Below are 17429 nucleotides of genomic sequence, written 5' to 3'. Positions count from 1 at the left end.
GAATTGCACATGGAATAATTTGTTATAATAACAAAATAATATTCCTTTTGGTGTTCGTTTGGTACCTTGTAGTTGTTTATCGAATTATGGCGTCATCGTCGCCTATGGTCTCGATGTACTTTATCGAATATTTTTTGCCGATATCATCTACTTATTCTGATGATGAATATGATGATGATATTGTCGCAGACAACACTAAGGTAGCAGTCAACATTTACAGACCATTTCTACTCCATTCGGAACTCATATGCCATTTTTATTGAAAATGAAATGGCCGAGGAGCTCCGAATATTTTTACTCAAATAGATCATGTAATTTACACTTAACTAATGGCATCTAGAAGATATCATGTCAACACTACACGCTTATTTAAACAAGAGCTTCAACTGAAAGCAGCCGTCTTGTACACATAAGAATACGAAATATACACCATGAATTACCAAAAAGAATTGCTTACGAATGCAAACAGCCTGGTGGTGCGGCTACCGGTCAACATTTTTTTTCCATATTTATAAATGTGTTAAACCACATGGTTCAGAAACGAACTATTTCTGGCATAAAAAAAATGTAAAATAAAACATAGATTTTTTTACATTTTCATGGGTAGTTTTTGTTATGGGAGTTTTATTTCAGAAAAAAGATTAATGTGACAACATTGTCACTGAAGAAACATATTCACATTTTATATAACACACAAACTCGACTACGTGGATATTTATAGTAACAGCTGGGGCCCGGTGGACGATGGAGAAAATATCTCGCCACTTTCGGATGTCTTAGAAGAGGCGTTAAAAACTGGTGTCACTGATGTAAGTGAATTATAAGAATACAGAGATAATAGAAGCCAAATGAAGGAGTCTTTGATAAAGTATGTGTAGTTATCTGTAGCAGGGTGAGGATCACGTGATTTAAAGGGGTTCTTACATGGGTCACCACGGGTCACAACCGATGTAAACATACAAGTACGTGACGTTAATTTCAAATTACTTTTTTGACCCCCTTAAGTCACGTGATTCTTCACCCTGTTTAAGAGAAAAAAGAAGCACCATGACCGGCCATCTATACTTAGCAATATTTAGAATGGTAATTAATTATTTCTCGCCTCAAATGGCATCATAAAACAGTTTTCACGCACCATTCAAGAAATAATGCTGCACTCTCCTCAGAACTATTTACGCATATCCATGACAACCACGAACTATCACATATCCAAACGCATTTATTTTCACTACGCACAAAAGAGTTCAAGCAAAAAAATACATTTTTTTTTCTTTATTTTGTTTAACTGAGGTGGGAGAAAAAGCATCTCACCATAGCCGCTCGTTAGTCTAAAATAATAGACGTGTTATACGGGATTCTTCCAATCCCTAACGTCTAAACGGGAATGTGCAAAAAACGGGGGTGTTATAAAAATATTGAAATTGTTTTAAGTGAAGTATTTTATGGTTGAAATTGATCATAAAGAGTTATATTCATATTTTACCATGTAAGTGAAATGTTATTTTGCACTGAACAAGCATTTAATGCATTAAAACATGTTGTTTACCTTTCCAATAAAACGAAAGTTGACTGACACAGACAACAATTATGCGAAGGGGAACAACTCGATACAATCGTAATAACTCGGCCTCCTCCGACAAAGCTTCGAGATAGACCTCGTTATACAATCGTTACAACTCGGCCATGGCCGAAATGTTCCGAGCGATTTAAAACTGTGCCCTAAAGCCTTGCAGGTGCCCTTTATGTATATATCGTAATGTTTTGACAGAATGAAATGAAGAAAAGCCGTCAAACTCATTATTATAAGTTGGATATTTAATTTTTGTGTACGGAACTAATATAAAATAACATTATCTGGTAATATTTCTTGTTTTTATGATATTTTATAGACGCTATATGCTTTAACCCGGAATCCTGATCGGAACAACTACCCACTTTTGATACTAAACAATTTGTACGTGAAGGATTTGCCATATCAAAAATCTAAAAAAAAATCCGTCAACGTACAATTATTTGGACTAAGCCGCTCGTGTAAGATAAGTTCATCCCAATCCTTGCGTAGGGTGTTTTGCGGAAACTCGGTAAACCTCGTTTCCGCAAAACACCCTACGCTCGGATCGGGATGAACCTATCTTATACTCTCGGTCATGAAAGATACTTATAATCTTCACCTCCCTTATCATGACGCTCGGTTATTTTTGTAGGGTCGGTCAGGCAAGGGTGCCATTTATGTTTGGGCTTCCGGAAATGGCGGGGAGGACGAAGACGATTGCAACGCAGACGGTTACGCGAGCAGTATTTATACGATCGGTATTAACGCAGTCTCTCAGACCGGGGCGCCCACGTACTACGCCGAGTGGTGTACTTCCGCCATGGCCGGAACGTACAGCGGAGACGATCCTAACCCGGACATAGTAGGTTACGTTTTAGAATTTGCCATAAATACAGTCGAAACCCGTTCGCTCGAAATCGACGGAGTCGTCGAGAAAAATTTGAGTGAACGAAAATTCGAGCCAAGCAAAACACATTGTACAAGATATCTTGACATTAGGCCTCTCCTTCCTATATTTTGTTCCTCAGGAAGAAGGCAATAAAGTCACATCTCGAAACATTATGTGACTCGAGCTAAAAGGTCGGTCCCTCGCGTCGTCGAGCTTACCTCCAATTGGTTTCTTTTCACCTGAGGATTGCTTTGTTATCGAATACACTAAACCTTTCGGAAAATTGTTCTTGATAATGTTTGAACTTTCTCCTAAATCTATGTGAAACATAGACATTGTGTTTCAGTATACGACGGGACCCAACGACGACTGCGTGAGCGATTTTTCCGGGACTTCTGCCGCCTGCCCTCTGGCTGCCGGGATATTTGCGTTGACGCTCGAGGCAAAGTATGCGTGTATACAGTTGACACGTTTTTTAACAATACATTTAGTCATAGTTTTTTTATTATTATATATAATACATCTGCATATTTACTGCGCGCCGATCTCGTGATACCTACGTCATGCAGTTTATGACACGTGCTAAAATGGGACAATGTCTGGCAAACGCAGTAATCAGAGAATACAAAATAAACAATAAAACATAAACATTATACTAAAACACACAAAATGTTAACCTATGGTTAAACTTGAGTTTCGGCTCAAGACTTTTGTAATAGACCAGAAAATTCAACTGAGTCCATGTGAAGTTGAAAATCATACTCGAGAGTTCCAAATTTCAATACAAATCAGTTTTTGAAACATACATGGAATAATGTTTAGTTTATATCTTTTCCTGTTTATTCAGAAGTAAGAGTGTGTGATAATTTGGATATATTAACAGTTAACAAACTTTAAAGTACGGATATGGAAGGGAATTCTCCTCTGAACTCGTAAAATTCTGGCAATTCTGACTAAAACCTCATTGGAACTATATTACATAATACTTCTATAAATAACGAAGATCAACCTAGTACAGGGGAGGGAACTGAGATACAATACATAATTAAATCAATGCAGTTGTCCCTTCTGAAAAATAAGTTAGTTAAATGGACTACTTGTACCCAGTAGAATTGTTGGTTAGACTGAACAACATACATCCTTTACATTGCCAATCAATTTAAACATCAGATTTTGCAAACGTATATTGACGTTCATACTCGCCTTAGTATTTAAAGCTTGGTCATTTTCCTCAGCATGGTTATGTATTTTTGTGCAAATCGAAAAATTATCCACACTTGTTTGTTTTTTTTCAGTCCGGACCTAACATGGCGAGATATGCATCACTTGATTGTAGAAACGGCCAATAATACCGGGTTACACTCGAACGCTTCCGTCTACACTAACGCTGCTGGGAAAGAAGGTAAGTAAAGCTCGTATCAATTGACCATTAATATTGAGTCAGAATGTTACGTGGATTACTCGCAAACGCGTCCTTTAATACTAACTTTGCTGTAAAATGACGGATTTAAGTAACCATAATATTAAACATATAAGGTAAGGTCTGTGTACTCGCGAAAGCATCTTTCTACGCGCTAAGGTCCATTCATATACTGCTGATGTCAATTTATTATAAATATCCATCTAAATAACCTCGTGTAAAGCTGTTGTCAAATGGCCGTAAACGTTGTTTTCAGGCAAATTCCATTCAGACATTCGACAAAAATGAAAATGAGGATAATTATGTATTCATTTAAGTGTAAGATCTTATTTTATTTAACAAGTGTCATAGAAAAAGAATGACATGGTTTGTATGTTTTTTAAAAACATTCCCTTTTTAAACATCCCTTTGTGACGTATAGGCGTCTGTCACACACAGTTTCGATCGCCGATGTCGTCACGGATCCACCACTTCTTCACCAATACAACAACTATATATACTATATAGCAACATGTTCACATGTCAAACTAATTTACGCGTTATATTCATGCTTCAGTGAGTTATTATTTTGGTTTCGGTCTGCTGGATGCGGAAGCTATGGTGGACGCGGCGCCCTCCTGGCTGACTGTGCCTGACGTTCTCTCCTGTTACGAGTTTTCCACTAATACAGGGTACGGACAAATTAATTAAGGTACGGACAAAATCGTATCTTAATATAACTATTCTAGTATCATGGCTTTTGGGCTACTATTTGAACTGTAAAAAATTATCAAATTGTTACTTCACTGTTTAAAACGGTGAAATATTATTTTTATTTCACTGATAAATCTATAAAACAAATTGTAATGTATAAAATGAAACACTTTTGATAAATGATAATATTTTTAGTAAGATCTCATTGTAAATATTTTACGCATGTCATGAAAGTCCGTTTCACACATAGCTGTTTAGGATAAAACAGTGTCCTACAAGGGGTGTTATTCAATATTAGTCTTACTTGGATCTCAGAACGATGTAGCTAATCGGAGTACGTGTTATAAATAAAGGACCTATACAGTGAGTGCAATCACTGATGTATGACCGTAAGATTGACTTAAGTTGTATATTGAATACCATCCCTGGTCCGAATCGAAATGTTATCATCGCGGTTGTAATGGTAGATAGAAACGTGGGTTATATTTCAATATTTCCAATTTTTTTCTTAAACAGTCGAACCCCGTTCGCTCGAACTCCCAGGGACCGGCGAAAATACCTCGAGCCTCAGGAAATTCGAGCTATGCGTGAATGCTTTCTTTCAGCAGAAAGACATCGGTCCTTTACATCCAGTTCGAGGCAACGAAGAAATCGAGCCAAGCGATTTTGAGCCAACGGGGTTCGACTGTATAAGTATAACATGTTTCGTTTACCACAATCGTTTCCAGGTCTGACACGGAAGCTATTACAGACACGCTCTCGATGACGGCGTGCCAGGTGGCCTACATTGAACACGTGACCGTGAAGATTCGCTACACACCGGAATGGCGCGGGAAAGTACAATTGGGACTTTACTCTCCGGGAGGGACGGAGGTGACTTTATTCAGGTGCACCTGCTGCTTGGTTTTTGCTGTGCCTTTAATTAATGGTCAAAGATTTACATCTTTAAGATTTTAGTGGTTTACATTATACTATTTAAACTACCCGATAACTTGGTACAGCCACTGTTTATTTCTACCGCTTCACTGATTAAATCGATAACGACTAGCTGCTGATTTACTGAATTAAATGTTTGGGCAAACTTGAGAATCAAACTATGAAATTGACCACTTATTTATAATCAGTACCGTTTTATTTTCTTATGATTCAAAACGAAATCATTAATCGTCAGATCTACTTCTTGACATGACATCTTAAAAGAATTAATGCCCCTTGGTTACAAAAGAGGACGAATAATGTAATGCGTATTGAAATAGTGCAAATTAAAATTCCACGTTTTAAGATTGCAAAGTTAATATCTTAAACAAATTTTAGTGAGGAATCGAAGGAATAGATAGTTATAGATAATTCACACAAATGTAGATGGAAATGTGTTGACTAAAATACTCTGCCTTAAATTACCAACTTCAAATAATCAAAACTTCTTAGCCAATATCGGATTTAGTTTGATTTACACTAACAATAACCTTGCAATGATTTATCAGTTTATATTTTAAAACTAGCTTATTGTATAAAAAATCATCACTTTACCTACTCTTTTAGGTAATGACAGGCACTCATCAGCTACAGTCTGGTGCCACTCAAGGTAAAAAATCGGGTTCAATCGTTATTGCCTTTGAACTGAATGGAAAACAAGTAAAATCCCGCATTTGGTGTCTACAGCCTTTCAACGCTTAACGCGCTTTGATTGTAATAGCTGCTCTCTTTCTCATTTTCATTTTGGCATTGTCAAAATGTCATTATATGTCGGCGTCTATGCAAGATATTCACTTGAAATTTAGTACACATAATAACCATGACAATTCGGACATATATACCAAATCACGAAACTCTTATTCTCATTGACAGTATTAAACTGAAAAATGTATTTTAGTCTGGTATAAAAGGGGTTGCGCTCATGTGTATGTAAAATGCACTATCTGTATGACGAAATACAGTGTGACAATTCATTTGGAGTGTTACAATTAAGACACTGAAGGCTGAAACACTTCGAAAAATATTATACTCAAATATTGTTTTATTCAGTCCACCATTTGTATAGCGTTAGTAAATCGGCTCAACAAAAGTCTTAAAGGTTAATTTATCCGTATGTTTGTGTCCCTGTGGGCGTGAGGTTTTGTTGTCGGTTTTCTAATTTTTCCTTGACTGTACCGGCGTGGGTTCGCATCCCACAAAAACAGAACATTGTTTTATACTTTAAAGCTGCACTCTCACAGATTGAACGTTTTGACAACATTTTTATTTTTTGTCTTAGAACGAGCCAATTTTTGCGAAAATACAAGGAAACCAATTATATAAGACAGCTGACAATGAAATTACAATGAAATTAGATCGCAGATTTTTATATTTAAGTTAAAAAATTGATGTTTTGTGCGTTTTTCTTAAACCGTTAGTAACGGTTTAAGCACTAAAACATTAATTTTCGAACGGAATTATGAAAATCTACGATCTGATTTTTGTCAGCAATCTTATATCATTGGTTTGCAGATATTTACGCAAAATTTTCCTCTTTCCAAGGCAAAAAATAAAAAAAGTTGCAAATCGGGTATATCTGTGAGAGTGCAGCTGTATTTTTCTGCAGTTTCGGTATCAAAGAGTACAATAGTGATTAACTACATTATACGGTCGAACCCCTTTGACTCGATCTCACAGGGACTGGGAAAATACCTCGAGCCTCGGAAATATCGAGCCAAGCGTGAATTCATACATTCAATAGTAAAGAATCGGTTATATACATCCAGTTCGAGCCAACGGGACAATCGAGCCAAGCGAGTTCGAGCCAACGGGGTTCGACTGTAGCGTGAATTGTTTGATACTGTGATATTTTACTTGAATATAAACAACGGCTATTGTCTCAAATCGTTATAGAAATTGTGCAGAACACAATATTATCCAATATACTTCAAGAATAGCAAAGATTTGAAAGTAAACAACGATGACGTTTACGATAGGTTGTTACCGTTAACAATGTTCGAGATAATCTACCCAATGTCAGTTACGTAAGATGTACAAAAGTCATAGAATTGTTAACATGTATATTTTAGCGCGCGGTACTGGGACTATGCGGAGGAAGAGACGAACCATCAGTTTATGACCGTTCACCTGTGGGAGGAAGATCCGGTAGGGGACTGGACTTTAGCCCTTAACGCCACATATAACGCTGGTTGTAAGTCCTTAAGCCTTATAATAAAGTAATCCGAAGAGTATGGAAATCGGTTTGGGACATGTCTATATCTTAAAGAAAGTTCCAAATTGTTACTTTGTTGTCAGTTTTTATTTGCAAATTGCTATTTTAGTTTCTGTTCGTTTTAATGATATTAAGATAATGGAATTTTCACTTTTTAACTAGGGTTTCGATTTCATTTCCAAACAAATAGGGAACAGTGTGTGTATACCATGTGATAAATTACGTCCTAAATGCTACGTCGGAAGGCAACATTTTTCCTAAAATAAAGATTTAAATCAAAGACAACTTTTTATTACCTACACCAATTTAAATAAAACAAAGGGCAGTCTATGCCGCTTACAGAGCCTCGCCTTCGTGTTATTACAGAGGTTTGATAAGGTGATTAGTTTCATCAAACACTTCGACAAACCTTTTTCCAAAATATTGTTTTGACAGTGCTCCGTCAAACGGCCGTATTGTGAAAAGGTTTGTCGAAGTGTTTATGAAAACTAAACTCTCAATCAAACTCTGGTAAAAGACCGAAGGCGGGCCTCCGTAAGCGATGTAGACTGCGCTATGTTTCATTTGAAATGATAAAGAGATAGTGAAGTTATCTTTGTTTAAAGTCATAATCCGAAGCAAAATATTGCCTTCCGACGTAGCATTTATGACGCAATATATCACGTGGTATACACACCTTATGAAGTTATCAAACTCCGGTAATAAAACGAAGGCGGGGCTCTTTAAGTGCATTCTTGTTTTAATTAAAATGGTTTTGTAAAAGAAAAATTATATTTGATTTAAGTCTTCATTTTAAGCAAAATGTTGCCTTCTGGTGTAGCATATATGACGTAATTTATCACGTGGTATACACATACTGTTACAGTGAATGTTCATTTTTTTTACTTCCTTTTAACATTTGTTTATAACATAACATAACAAAACGTTTATTCAGCATTAAATGACATATAATCTATAGCCAAAATGCAAAACATATTAAATAAATCATATGAAACGATCATATTAACGAGCAACCTTGCAAAGAATACTTCAACACATATTTTGCCAATGGCCAACACAGCAAAAGTTCATTACACTTTTATCATCAGACAGCAAGAAACTGTGCAAAGTGTTTGTTAATTTTGGTTTCACACATTTTTGTTACGATCGAAAACTTAATAATGTGAAGAATATTTTTGATACTAAATAATCTACTTCTCTATTGACCATGTATTTGCTCTTCACGATGTTTTGTATATGATTTATGTCATATGTTATGTCTCATGGATATGAATGTTGTAACATTTAATGTTGAATAAATGATATGTATGTATGCAATCGTATTTCAGGGAACATGAAGCTGTATTCCGGGCAGCTGACTGTGTACGGCACCGTCACAGACCCGACCGCAGGAGCACCAAGTGGTATGACCTAATTAATGCTAATCGCGTGCTGTAGCCACTTGTAAATAACTGGTTAACTTCTTGTTTGGTAAAATATTACCCAAACTGTTTGTTGATAGGTCAATATTAATTTAAAAATACTATTAGCAAATCAAAATGATTTTAACATGCAAACTAGCCTCAAGATACTGTACCAGTCAATTGTAACCTCGCCCCCCCCCCCCTCCCAGGTCCGGGGTCCGGGGAATAGCGGGGACTTTGACTTTCGGTCTAGCCATTACCCCGGGTAAAATCCCCACCCTGCGGGAACGAACTGCTGGTAAAATCCCCGACAAATGCCCCTGCACCCAAGGGACTCTAGGTAAGGCTCATTCCCCGCTGTTTTTGGTTCGAGGACAAAACCACCGCATTCACCCGGCACTGCTGGGCCACCTGGAAGGTAAAAACACGGCCCATTTCCCCGGCTATCCCCGGTATACCCTCGGACCTGGGGGCGTGGTTACAATTGACTGGTGCATAATGACCCCTTGTTGAGTTCTGCTCATTTTTCGACTTATGAAGTATGAAAAACACAGCAACTAAGATGTGGTTCAAACACCATCAGGGGCACGTTTTAACGAAATGTTACAAGCGCTAGCTACTCGGTACCTAGTAATTTAGTCAGATTTTCGCTGTCTCTTAAATCGACCTAACACACATATAGGAGCTGGAATTAAATAAACGACTTAACTCTTATGGTCATACATCATTCACTTTAAAGGTCCGTTTACTTATATTGAGTAATCTGATTAGCTACATCGTTCATAGATTCAATGAAGACCAATATTGAATACCAATTTAAGTTAAAAAAATGTCTTTATTGAAACTATTGCTCCCTTTAATTTCAGCCGGGTCGCTAGGTGGCGCATGTAATCCTGTTCCGGTTATTCGAAAGCTGCGTGCTCAAATCCGGACAACGTCTGCGTCAGCTGCTCGACAGGCTTCCATATTTACAGCACATATTGTTACCAAGGTAACACATTATACTTTCTAATATTGTTCACATTTTCTATTCGCTATTTTTTGTCTTAATGTCTTCTTCAGAGATGTTTATGCTCTCTCACACCAAGATATCAACGATAAGAAAGAATGACTCTGTTTGACTGACAGACAGGTCGTCAGAAAGTGACTTTCTATGGGTCGTTATGAGATCTTTAAAGTGACACTCTTATTCAATACATATACATGTATAACAAACATAGAATTTGGGTGATGAACCTTTAACTACTTACTAAATAATGCATAATGGAAAATATTTAATACTGATAACAAAATTGTAACCGTGTATTTAAAAGCTGAAAACGCAAAAATATTAAATGATTGGTGAATGCTAAAAGATTAACTTGTGATCTTCTTTAGTCTAGGTAGAAAAACCCATGTTTTTTTTAACCTTCCTTTGAAATTTAACCTGGTATCCTTCGTAAGAACCATTGTTTTCGACATTTATTCATCCTTTTGGGTATATTAAAACAATTGTATTTATTGTGGAAAATCTTATTTGGGAGTAAGAGTGCATCTTTAAGCAGAACGTTTATTGTATCTTCGATTAAATTGGTTTGAAGTGATATTTTTGTCTGTGCAATATCATACCATGTCATAATATCGTAAAACGAGTTTTAGCATCTGGTACATTACAATACATTATCAGTGTTCAATAGACAATAATAATTTGAATGAGAGGTTTTAAAAAATCATTCTACTTTTATTTAGTTCAATGAATTTTACAAAATTTAAATGTAAATTTCATACCCCTGTATCTTGATAGACGGACGGATAAACGGCTACTGTGACGACAGCACCCCGTGCCGCTCCTTTTCCGGTGACCTAGAATGTGTGGACGGCAGGTGTGGGGAGACATCAGGTATTTACGTTCGATTTATATGATACATGTTTAAAACTGTTGATCTTAACACTGAATTCAAAAGTATTCATAAGGAACGTATTTAACTATACACATTTTTAAGATTTGTATTCTAGTTTAGTTTTGAATATGGACAATAAGTTCTTAGTTTAGGCTTTCCAAAACCATTAACGGTTGACATTATGCTGCATACTGGTATCCATCTTTAGCTCATGAATAAGTAAGAATTTAAGGATGTATTAATATTTCTGCTATCTTATTTTTAACCAAAGAGACTAAGAAGAAAAATACCCATAAGTCTTTAAAGGCTGTTTAATAACAAAGGGAAGAAACTAACAATGGAGGTTACATACAACGAACAATGGTTTCTTACCGGAAAATAGTCCTGTAACATTTGGTCTTGCTTTTATGACATTTGTTGAGCGAGGTCGTAAAGTATACCGTACTACACATATTAATAGTGATAATTTCAATAACACACTGCGCCCAGGTGGTGTATACATTGTGTTTGTATACCATGTAATAAATTAGGCCATATATGTTATGTCAGAAGGCAATAGTTTGCTTAAAATGAAGATTTAAATCAGAGATAACTACAAGGTACACGCAATAACCACGTGGTATACACACACTGGTATAGCAGGAAGCAAAAAATAGGTGTTGTCAGACGACTGTCCATTTTTAGATCGAAAGAAGGACGGCACATTATGTATTACAACTTTGTTACAATATCTTCTTCAATTTCGAAAATAAATAATTGTCTATCTTTTTATGGTGAACTTATTGTAACTCGAAATTTTGGTTAAGATATTCAAATTGGTAAAACTAGTTCCTTTAATGCCTTAATTCTATTTATAGGCATTTATACATGTATATGTTTTCCAACGTTTTGCATTTTATCTTTCTCTTTCAATACAAAATATGAATCATTCGGTTTTGGCCAATGACATATCGACTTGAAGAAAATCATTCTTAATGTTGTTTTTTTCCTTTAAATGAGATTAAATAATAATAATTTGATAACGCTATTTTGTAGAAAATTCAAACTTAATTTTAAATAATGACATTTAAAACGTTAAATATCCTTTAATAGGCCAATTCTAATTATATAAAATAAGAAAGCGTTTCTGCTGCGTACAAAAGTCGTTCGAAGCAAAACTATTTCGGTGCCTATTGTGATGTTAACTGTACAAGGTAGTAGATATTGATAACAAACATAACAATTATAAATGCCACTAAGCACATAATATCAACAGCGTAACTAACATCCTTCCAGCTGAGCGTTACTTCCTTGTTGTCTTCGATTGCTACCTTCATTTCTGCACCTTGTTTCTCCATTGTCGGTTTAATGTCGGTTTCGGCAATGTCTTCAACTTTCTGAGACTTGAGAAATGTATTTCGGCAAAGTACTGCACCAGCTACGACTGAAATGCACTTTGGTGGTCGAGATTGCTCATTTTTATGGTATATTGAAAGATTCAGGATGGCCATAACACACATGAGCGTGCTGAGGGTCAGGGTTGCTAACAGATAATAGCTAAGCACGGGGAGCGGGTCTGACGTTTTCGGCAGGTTATCTCCAAGCAATGTCACAAACACTGCTAACGACAGGAGTAGAGTCACGGAGTATGATACCCGTTCCCCGGCATCGGGCGGCAGTACAAACACTAGCAGGTTGATTACAGCCAGAAACAATATTGGCAGAATGATGTTTACAACCATAAACGTCGACTTTCTCTCTAAGCTGACAGTGAATGTAGCTGCTGATGTATATTGGCTGACTAGTGTCACCGCTCTTGTCAGATTTAACAGGGACCATCCGCCGTCTCCTTCGAACGACGATGCGATATACGTTACAGTTCCTTCAATGAGGTTTACTTCTGTGTTTATGAAACCTGGGACAAGAAATTGAATGCCGAACGTCTGAAAACAAGTAAAATAAATATACATTTTTAGAATTGGTTTCGTTTCATTCTTTTTATTAATCAATGTTATTACAATCATTTGCATTTCAAAAAGTAGGACAAATTTGTTTAACATTTATTTACATTTGAATTACAATGAATTAACTTTCACTCGCTTCAAAATCTAAAATGACCAACCTGCTTATCATAGGGGTAATATTTCGAATCCAGCGGACTATTGACTGAATATACACCGGAAGGATAGAACGAGATTGTGCCGTCTGACGAAAGCCGAACATAGCTCCTGTCCTCAACTTTAAAAGCTGTTGCGGTGGTATCCGGGTTGCCAATGAACAGGGGCGGGTACCAAACCTCGGAGATGGGAACCATTATTGAATAAATGTAGTTGTAATCATCCGGTTTCCAGACAAGCTCCTCGTCTTTCCATATTAATTCCAATGTGCCAGTTACCGATACCTTCCCAGTTAGCTCGTTTATTTCCTAAAAACAATTGGTTATCATGGTGCTTAATTGATGTTTTAAACATGTAGACGAAATGTAAATTATTTTTTGTTTTAATAAGGGCTCTTTAAGTTCTCAACTGCGATTAACATGGAAACAATCAAATTTGTTAATTTACATTCTCTGCCTGATTAGGTAAAGTAGATGGAATGGAAATCAAGTGTAGGTGAAATAGTCCAAGCAAAACATGTAGTTGATTTAACCTTATAGAGTGATGGACTTTTGAAACTTTGATATGAGATAATAGCTTGTTTACAATTATTTGAAATTAATGGATATTGTATGTAGTGTAGCATATAGATCTCACATACATGTTGTAACATAGTGGTTTTACTCTATATTATGAAGGCAAACATTCTGATTAAGGTTCATAAAGATTGGACAAGAAATATTGCAAAAATATAGCTTCTAGTGTGTCCACAATAATTTTCTTACATTTGGCACACCACATGTTATTAAGTTTGAAACTAATCAAAGATTCGATAGAGGTTAATATTTTGATTAAGTTTTATGAAGCGGATGTATTGCCTTTGATTGTTCTCAAGATTTCTCTAACATTTGACCGTATGACCCCATTTGAACCACTTTTAAAGACAAGGTGAACATTCTGACCACAGTTTGAACAAAGTCTTACCAGTCAATACCACTATGTGATTGCGGACATGATTAATTTTCAATAATTTGACCTAATGACCTAGTTTCATATGACCCACTTTTAAATTTATCAATGATTTTATCAAAGAAAATATTTTGATAAGGTTTCATATGTGATGGACTAAATTCAACTCCTAAAGAGTGTGTTAAAACTATTTTTCCAATATACGACCTTGTGGCATTGTTTATGACCCCATGAGATCAACCTTTACATGTGGTTGAGAGGTGATCAATGGGAACATTCTGACTTAACAAAATCTAAACATAATCTAACCAACCCCTACAAAGACATGGTTCTAGACAAAAAATCTTAGATTCAGCTTCGTGATCTTATCTTTGATCACATGTGACCCAATTTTAAACATTTCCTTGAGTTCATCAAGGGAAATATTCTGAATAATATTGATTAATATTGGACTAAATATAATGTCTCTTCTTTGTTACAAAGATTTGACCCCACGAAAACCACTTTTACAGGCGGTGTAGATTTGATAGGAAAACATTTTGACCACTTTTAAATATTATCTGGCCGAACCCTACCAAGATATGGCTCCAACAAGAAGAATGTGAATTATGGAAGGACAGATGGACAGCACCCAGAATTTTTCTTAAGGTTTAGCGGGGGTTTCTAAAAATATAGCTGAACTCTGAAATAAAATATTATATGAATATTTCACAAAGCATTGGGAAACATAATAAGTTGTTTTCCCTTAGATTTTGAAATTAATGTCTCAGAGTCAAAATCATAAAAGTACGCTTAAAGGGACGAGACGACAGATGAAACAATTGCAAAACAAGAAAACTGTCAAAAGCTTACACAAAATTAATATCGTTGTGTACAACGCATGAAATTTTACTTACTGATGCACCTCGTCGCTAACGACGCATGTACCTTTCGCAGTTTTTGCTTATTGTTCAATTCTAAATCTACTGGACAGATATACCCAGTAAATTAAAAGAAATACATTTGTACACTCATCACATGCTAGATGTACAGACAACACGGCTCCCTAAAAGGATGGACTGTGCAATGAAGCGGGAAGTGCAGCAAGACACGGAGCACGACAAATTTACATGGATTTACAATTGATCGAAAGAGATAACCACTGCTGAAAATGACAGCGCTTTGGCTAAAACTTTTAAAGAAGTGAGTGTGTGAAACGCTCTCGTATTTTGCAAGGTGTTTGGAAAACTGAGCTTAAATTAACGAGGAATCAAAAATTACACAGGGATTGAGACAAAGCGATTGTTGCATTTATGCATTTGACACTTCTAGGTTTGTTTTGAGGAAATTCTACATATTGTTGTAGAAAAGCGATCATACTGTTTTACACTAAGGTATGTTTACAAAATCTAGGAATAGGCTATCTACGGAATGGTTAGGCGGATAAATCACCGTTTCACAATTGATAACAATGCATATCGACTTTATCTGTATGATTTGATATATAAACTTGTTTTAATATTGGAAAAAAATGGTGGTGCATAATCTTATACGGAAAGTAGGTAATTGAAAAGGTTATGTGTTACATGTCATTGACATGTTCCTTCATGATGAGTCAGAAAAAAATGAATTTTTCAGAGTTTTCTATAATTATTGTCTGAAACCCTGATGCATACGTTGGCACAATCAACACAACGGCAAACATAATTGGTGGAGTAATGTTAAGAAGATATATTTTTCTCCCACCTCAGATAAGTAGATCCAATAATTTAACCATGCTAGAAATTCTTTTCTCCCACCTCAGATAAGTAGATCCAATAATTTAACCATGCTAGATATTCTTATCTTGCCCACAGGCGAATATAAAATGCCCGTATGGAACTCCTTTTTAACGGTCACCACATTATAATAACCTCCCTTGTTGAAGACTGTCGTCAGAAGCATCAAGGAAATCTTGTCGTATGGTAATATATAGAATGCTAATTAATTATTTCTCGCTTCAAATGTCACCATAAAACAGTTTTCACGCATCATTCAAGAAATAATGCTTCATCTTCCTTAGAACTATTTAAAAAACCCTATTTGACTATAAACATTAACTGGATCACTGCGCGCGTATCCATGACAACCACATGCTATCGCATATCCGTACGCAATTATTTTCACTAAGCACAAAAGAGTTCCAGCAAAAAATACATTTTTAATTAATTTTGTTTAACTGAGGTGGGAGAAAAAGCAACTACCATAGCCGCTCGTGTAAGATAGTTTCATCCCGACCCTTGCGCAGGGTGTTTTGCGGAAACTCGGTAAACCTCGTTTCCGCAAAACACCCTACGCTCGGGTCGGAATGAACCTATATTACACTCTCGGCCATGGAAGATACTTATAATCTTGCCAACGGGTGAAGATAAAATGCCCGTAAGGGACTCCTTTTTAATTTTCGCCACATTGTAATTACCTCCCTTGTTGAAGACAGTCGTCTGTAGCATCATAGAAACCTTGTCTTGTGCCGATATTTAGAATGCTAATTAACTATTTCTTGCTTCAAATGTCACCATAAAAAAAGTTTTCACGCATATTTCAAGAAATAATGCTCCACTTTCCTCCGAACTATTTAAAGACCGATTTGACAAGTAACATAATCTGAATCACTGCGAGCATATCCATGACAACCACGAATTATCAAATATCCATACGCATTTATTTTCACTACGCACAAAAGAGTTCCAGCAAAAAATACATTTTTACACAATTTTGTTTAACTGAGGTGGGAGAAATAGCATCTACCATAGCCGCTCGTGTAAGATAGGTTTATCCCGACCCTCGTGCATGGTGTTTTGCGGGAACTCGGTAAACCTCGTTTCCGCAAAACACCCTACGCTTGGGTCGGGATGAACCTGTCTTACACTCTCGGCCATGGGATATACTTATAGGTTCCAGTTTTGTATGGAATAATTCTGCCATGGTCGACAGAAATCAAATTTATACCAATGTTCAAACAGAGAATGATGGACGGTTTCATGTGGCGAGAGGGTGGTGTGTTAACTGTTTATACAATTTCTAAATATAGTAACAAAATAATCGACGCGTTACTAGAAGTCTGACGAGGATGCTTCTATCTGATCATAAACTACGTGTCGAAACTGGATGGTACGGATCACAACGTGCCAACAGAAAAATAAAGACAGTGTTTATTATGTGTAAATACTACACGAGCCTTTTTTTGAAGAGCTCCACTTTGTTAAAAATGTGATTGTTGAAAAAAGGTAAGAAAACGTTATATTAAAAATGTGGAAGTTTCTTGTGTTGCTGTCTTAAAAAAAATCGTGTAAATAATTTGTGTACTTATATAACTAAAGCTATTGCAATTATAGAAACTCAT

At 36.1% G+C, this 17429-nt stretch overlaps 2 protein-coding genes across 2 annotated transcripts; one reads left to right on the top strand and one right to left on the bottom strand.

The window, feature by feature from the left end:
• Positions 1 to 86: 86 nt before the first annotated feature.
• Positions 87 to 11046, top strand: LOC128235569 (furin-like). Its single transcript, XM_052950381.1, has 9 exons — positions 87 to 200; positions 2205 to 2414; positions 2788 to 2888; positions 3737 to 3843; positions 4418 to 4532; positions 5283 to 5441; positions 7599 to 7720; positions 9070 to 9144; positions 10928 to 11046. Exons 1-9 carry the CDS (start codon positions 87 to 89, stop codon positions 11044 to 11046), a joined length of 1122 nt encoding a protein of 373 aa, XP_052806341.1.
• A 1147-nt stretch (positions 11047 to 12193) lies between these two features.
• On the bottom strand, positions 12194 to 13317 carry LOC128235568 (neuronal acetylcholine receptor subunit beta-4-like). Its single transcript, XM_052950380.1, has 2 exons — positions 13126 to 13317; positions 12194 to 12946 (listed from the first exon to the last, which is right to left on the bottom strand). Exons 1-2 carry the CDS (start codon positions 13315 to 13317, stop codon positions 12194 to 12196), a joined length of 945 nt encoding a protein of 314 aa, XP_052806340.1.
• Positions 13318 to 17429: the final 4112 nt, after the last annotated feature.

This window comes from Mya arenaria, chromosome 5 (genome assembly GCF_026914265.1).
Source record: "Mya arenaria isolate MELC-2E11 chromosome 5, ASM2691426v1".
Lineage (NCBI taxonomy): Eukaryota > Metazoa > Mollusca > Bivalvia > Myida > Myidae > Mya > Mya arenaria.
This window is presented reverse-complemented; position numbering and strand designations above follow the sequence as displayed.

Bases quoted from the DNA above. Each gene is read 5' to 3' on its own strand.
- LOC128235568 (XM_052950380.1), bottom strand. From the start codon at position 13,317: ATGGTTCCCATCTCCGAGGTTTGGTACCCGCCCCTGTTCATTGGCAAC. The intron at 12,947-13,125 runs GTTGGTCATTTT...ACTTGTTTTCAG, and splicing joins ATTACCCCTATGATAAGCAG to ACGTTCGGCATTCAATTTCT.
- LOC128235569 (XM_052950381.1), top strand. From the start codon at position 87: ATGGCGTCATCGTCGCCTATGGTCTCGATGTACTTTATCGAATATTTT. The intron at 201-2,204 runs GTAGCAGTCAAC...TTATTTTTGTAG, and splicing joins TTGTCGCAGACAACACTAAG to GGTCGGTCAGGCAAGGGTGC. The intron at 7,721-9,069 runs GTAAGTCCTTAA...ATCGTATTTCAG, and splicing joins CGCCACATATAACGCTGGTT to GGAACATGAAGCTGTATTCC.